We start from the raw sequence: 6,000 nt of genomic DNA on the forward strand, positions 1-6,000 counted from the left end.
GTCTCTTGTGCGCGCTTTGTGTGCGAGAACAGCGCGTGAGTAACGAATTGAGCTCTCTTTCGTTTCTTCTTCTTGTTGTTTAAAATTGCTTGTACGTGTAAATTGGCAAATTAATCTGCGCATCACGTGCGGTAGGGTCTCATCCGTACGTATTACGGATCAACTGCGATCCGTTTAACTCCAAATATGTGACAGATCAGAGCAATCTTTCATTTACTTATTTAACATGAAATTGTCAAATTGCTACTCCATATCAATCGCATACAAAGAAAATACAGAATAATTAGAACAATCATTAACAAAAATAAATAACAGAGTGTCATTGCCTATCTATACACATTTTTCCCAGAACTTTCTTGTGACCCGGTAGCAAATCTTCCACGGCCCGGTGGTGGGTCGCGACCCGGTGGTTGGGGACCTCTGTTATAGAGTAACAGAATGCTGTTATGTTGTCAGGAGTCAGTATACACAAAGACAAGCAATTATTCAAAATAGAAATCTTCTTTAGCTACCGTTAAAAACTTCGAGGGCAGTATTTTTATTTTTATTTTATTTATTTTTTTATTCCCCCCCACCCCTTTTTGAAATAAATGTATATTTTAATTCAGCAAGGATATGTTCAATTGATAAAAAGAGATAGTAAATAATTATATTATTAGAAAAGATTTAGATAAAAAAAAATGCTTTTCTTTTTAACTTTTTATTCATCAAAGAATCCTGAAAAAGTTTCAAAAAAATATTAAGCAGCAATAACTGTTTCCAACATTGATAATAAATCAGAATATTAGAATGATTTTTGAAGTATCATGTGACACTGAAGTCCATTGCTGATGAAAATTTAGCTTTGCATCACAGGATTAAATTAACATTTTAAAGTATTAAAATAGAAAACAGTTATTTTGTTTTTTAATAATATTTTACAAAATTACAATATATACAGGTGCATCTCAATAAATTAGAATGTTGTGGAAAAGTTCATTTATTTTTTTTTCTGTATTCTCTTTAAATAAATACAGACTTGATTCGCATTTTTGGTAGGTAGGTAGGTAGGTAGGTAGATAGATAGATAGATGAGCTATAAGTTATCTTGCAAATATTGCTATTCTTGTGTATTTATTTGCATTCATTCATAACAATGTAAAAGTGACTAAAAGTCAGATTACAGTACTTGTGATTCAAATTTGGACACTGATTACATTTTAAGTAATTCAAAGGTAATTAGTTTGACATAATTAGTGATTTGTAACTGTAATTCATTTTAAATGTAACCCTCACATCTCTGTCAGCGCTGGACTCCCAAAACACAATGACGTCCATCTCTGGCTGATCAGCAGGCAGTGTTTAATGAGCGAGAGCCAGATGCTTTCTCAAGGCTTCAGCCTGGGAGTGGTTAATTAATCAGATTGCTCTCTCTCTCTCTCTCTCTCTCCCTGTCCCTCTTTCCCTTTCTTTCTCTCCTCTCTTTCCTCCATGCGACCTCTCTCCCACAACATTATAGAACACTAATCCATCATCTTCAGCTTTTTACTGGGGTTAGCTGAACACACCATGAAGCAGTTTTCCAATTTTCCAGCAACCGAGTGAAGCTCTTAAGATGGCTATTTGCCACATTTGGGTACACCATTTCCTGTTGGGCACAGCGGTGTTGAAACTAGAAAGGAACTGAATATTAAACATATTGGCTCTATTCCAAAACCTCTGCAGTGAGCCCATGTAGGCAGAATTTTAAAGCACTATAGGTGCGCTCCCAACATGAAAGCTTTCACAAAAGGTAGACAGCATAATTATGCTGCCTTCTGAGATACCTTATTTTTCCCGCTAAATAAAGTCAGTATTGCATGTATCCTTTACAGAGAAGACAATCCCAGCCAGGCCACACAGAATCTGTGCTGCAAAATCTTTATATTTTAACCACCCTTCTTTCGTAAAGTTTCACAAATACCCTTGATGAGTGAGTAAATGAAGACAGAATATTCATTTTTGGGTGAATCTTTCTCATAGACAGGTTCTTCTTGGGATTTGCAGTGAACGAGACCTCTAGCTTCTGGCGTGATCTATTTTCATACGCATGAAAAGTGATGACTGCTGAAAAATGGGATCTTCTGCAGCCAGAGATGCTATTCACAGCACACTGACCCCTGGCTAATCAAGCCTGTTAAAGGCCAGCGCAAAACCCTTCATTACCCCCATTAAAAATCCCATAAAATGACGCTCTCTAAATGCCACCGGATGAATTAGACATGCATACGGTCAGCACAGGTAGACGTACAGAGCTGCCAGTTATTAATGTACCTTCAGTTCGGATGCTGAATGGGGAATCGCCCAGTCGCTTGGCCGAGAACTGCCCCCCCAGAGAGGTCATTAAGAAGCACAGACTGAAGAAACCGATCCCCGCCACAAATATCCTGCAAGAGATAGACAGATAGATGTATGAATGTATTGGGGTGGAACAAGAAAAAAGCCAGACAATGACGAGAAACCACTATGAGAAGTATAACTGTTAGAATAAGTATATTATCCTTGTGAAAATTAAAGCTTTGTCATTGTTTACTCACCTTGTTGTTGCAAACCTGTTCACGTTTTATTTTTTAAGAAGAAAATATTCACACAGGCGTTTTCTATGAAAGTGTAGTACACAGTGACCACGTCTGCTAAGTTAAAATGTACATAAATAAATACAGAAATAAAAAACCCTAAACGTGGTCCAAGTGACTCATTCCTTGTATTCCAAATATTCCATCATACAACATGTCCGTGTAACAAACAGAGCAAAAAAATTATTAAATTAACTCAATAATGTTTCGCTCCATCAGACAAATAGAGTGCTCCAATGATGACACATTTTTGTATGCCAAACCGGAAGTTAGCAAACAAACCCATCAAATATTTTTAAATTCAAGCAGTTGCTTCCAGCTTTAAAAAAAATGGTCTTATCTGAATCAGGAGAGAAATATGCACAGAGCAACTTATAGTAGTCCAAAACAATTTAACACAATTATGTTGGTGGGTTTTGATGTGAGAGGACAACAGGGAATGGGGTTTTTCACTGGAGGACGCATTATTATGGATTATGGACTTATGTTTTGGCCAATGCAATGATTTAAAGTCAAAATGCCATAATGATGGAGTTGCCTCCTACAAACACACAGCCTTTCACTTCATTCTGACGGCACCCATTCACTGCAGAGGATCCACTGATGAGCAAATGATGTAATGCTACATTTCTCCAAATCTGTTCAGATGAGGAAACAAACTCATTTACATCATGGATGGCCTGGGGGTGAGTGCATTTTTGGGCAAACTATTACTTTAAGCTTCCAACAACTCCTTTAGTCTTTAAAGTATTAACAAATAAGTAAAGAAAGAAATAACATATTTCTGATAGTTCCCTGATCCCTGAAAGTTTGAGTTAGAATAGTTTGGAAGAATTTCATTATAAATGCAACGTAACTGTAAAAGTAGACTGACAACTTTGAGGCTTATGGACTAATGAGATTAATTTTACTGTTTGCCATAATGACGTTTAATGTCCCTGACAACCTCTGTAGTCCCATTTAGACACTTGATAGCAACTGCCTTTTTCAAGACAAGTAAAAGCTTTTAAAAAATCACAAGCAGGTATTACTGATATATTTTGTGCTTGTGTTAACCACAGACCATTCAAAAAACCCACTGACTTCCAGGATGATGGAACTGAAGTGCTGAAATGCTGACTCGTTTCCGGGTTTTGCCTACAAAAATGCATCATCCTTGCAGAACACTATTACTGGTGCAGCAGAATTGATATGCAGCAGAGTTGAAGCAGAATTGATATGCTTATTTTGAGTAATAATGAATTAAATGTTGGTCTGTTCCTCAGACAAAGCTATTATAGGATTTTAGAAGACTTAAAAAAAGTGATTGTGACATGTGGCCAAGTATGGTAAGTACTTATGTTATTTCAACCTTTGGGTTACGAGTCAGACTCTCTAACCATTAGGCCATGACTTCCCACGGAGTGACTTATGTAGTCATGTGGACTACTATGGTATTTAATGGTGTTTTGATCAATATGGAGCTTCCCAGACATAGACACTGTCATTGTATAGAAAATAACTGCATGAAAACAACTGTATACATTTTTTTGGAATGACATGATGACAGAATAGTCTCATAACAATGGCAGAACTTTCATTTTTGGGTGAACTGTTTCTTTAAACGTCACTGACTTCTCAGTTTATATAAACCTAGAGTTTTATGTATTCATCCTAAGGCAAATACACATTTGCATTACAGATATTTGAACAAAGAAGGTGAAATTCAAAACATTATTCATGTTTCTCAAACAGAAATGAAAATGTACAAGGCCACTCATGATGACTTTATGCTTTTAAGAAGCCCACTAAAAATTAAGTATGCTTTTCATTGCTGTATGCAGTTCATAACATCATAAAATAAGAATAAACCACATCTTTTGTCAGGGTTAACCTATACAGTAGCTGTAGCCTGCAGGCTAGAGCCTTGGATGGGTAATCAAAACCTTTGAGGTTTATAGGAGATTTACACAGTGTAAGGGAAACAGGTCAATTTAGCTCAAAGGGAATAATTTAAGATTTTAAAGGGAATTTGGACAGAATCACTGTTTTACGGCTGATCACTGAGACGGCCAGCGATTCATTGAACGAGCCGTATAACATCAACTCTGCAATGGATATTTATATCCAAAATATAGTGAAAACACTATTAATTAGCACAGTAACAAGATTGGCAGTTTAAGACATTAACTTGTGAGCACAAAACACAAGATACTTCTCTTTTCAATATAAATAAGGCTTTATTGGATAAATCTAAGACATATAAACTAATCTAACACATAAACACACGCATTCACACAAGTTGCAGAAAGAGAGAAAGTGAGGAAATAATGAGTTTAAGAGAATGAAAATGTGAAATCCCAAGTTTACAGCAATATGTGCAATTGCATAGATCTGAACAACCATCAATCACTTAATTAACCCTCGCATTGAGTTCCTCAATGAGGTTAAAATTTATATTAAATGCACAAGTTCAGCTAGAATCTGAAGGTACTTGCATTGCCTGTGTGCGGGGGTTCCCTTTGTTGTGGTCCTTGCAGAAAAGGGGCTTTCCCGCGGTTGCTGATTGGCTGGAAGTTCAGTCTTGGGAAGCCAGTGGTTGGGCGTTGGCTGACGACGCGGAGCTGTGGTCTGGTTAAAGTTTTAGACGGCACTCGAGGTCGGACTCGGACTCGAGGTCGGACTCGGAGACACGGCGTTAGGTAAAACTTAACTCGGAACACGAAACTCTCAACAGAAAAGAAAAGAAAAACCATTTTTTTTCATTTCCTCCATTGTATGTGTGCAGGGTAAACATTTGAATTTGAGTATGTTAAATTTAGGCGAAAATACCAAAAAACGCCCCGAGCTTAAGTGGATAAACTATTCAATAGTTATTGAAAATACATACACAATAAATGATTAAAACGTGATAGTCTAATGTGTGGGTTAGATACATAATATGGGGTTATGCATAGAAATGATTAGTTGCTCACGAGTCCTTTTAGTGTCATTTAGGTCCATGGAAAGACAGTTTCTGTGCCATTCTGTGAATGTATGGAGGCCAGAGATTAAGAGGTCTCTAAGGAATCTCTGAAAGTCTGTTCTTTGTCTCCTAGGTGGGGGGGGTCAATCCACAGAGCTCGTGATTGTGGTTACTATCACATGATGGTCATGCTGTCATCTCTTTGACCATTTAATCTTGATTACTTGCCCTAAAATTGACAATCTCCTTCCTGAGTTGTTATGATCAGTGTGTTCCGTTTGTGTTAATGTTGAAAGATGTTCTGTGAAATAATTGGTTAGGCTTGCTTCAGACTGGCTAGTGCTAGGGTCTGATTTATGAACATCCTGTTGTCTTGGGCCTCTGTGGAATTCGGCTCCTCATGTTTCAACCATGTTTTGACCAAATCTTAGATTGTCTGATTCGGTCTGATATCCTACACAA

General features: G+C 37.1%; 1 protein-coding gene across 1 annotated transcript in view; it reads right to left on the bottom strand.

Annotated features, from left to right (window-relative positions):
• LOC107665964 (alpha-1,6-mannosylglycoprotein 6-beta-N-acetylglucosaminyltransferase B-like) overlaps positions 1-6,000 on the bottom strand; it is a 101,369-nt gene that overhangs the window by 92,399 nt on the left and 2,970 nt on the right. Inside the window, exon 2 of the mRNA XM_016457052.1 lies at positions 2,293-2,405. Coding sequence (XP_016312538.1) covers positions 2,293-2,405 — 113 coding nt within the window. The remainder of the gene's footprint in view (positions 1-2,292; positions 2,406-6,000) is intronic.

Source organism: Sinocyclocheilus anshuiensis, unplaced genomic scaffold, assembly GCF_001515605.1.
Source record: "Sinocyclocheilus anshuiensis isolate Anshui unplaced genomic scaffold, SAMN03320099.WGS_v1.1 scaffold229, whole genome shotgun sequence".
In the NCBI taxonomy this organism is placed as follows: Eukaryota; Metazoa; Chordata; class Actinopteri; order Cypriniformes; family Cyprinidae; genus Sinocyclocheilus; species Sinocyclocheilus anshuiensis.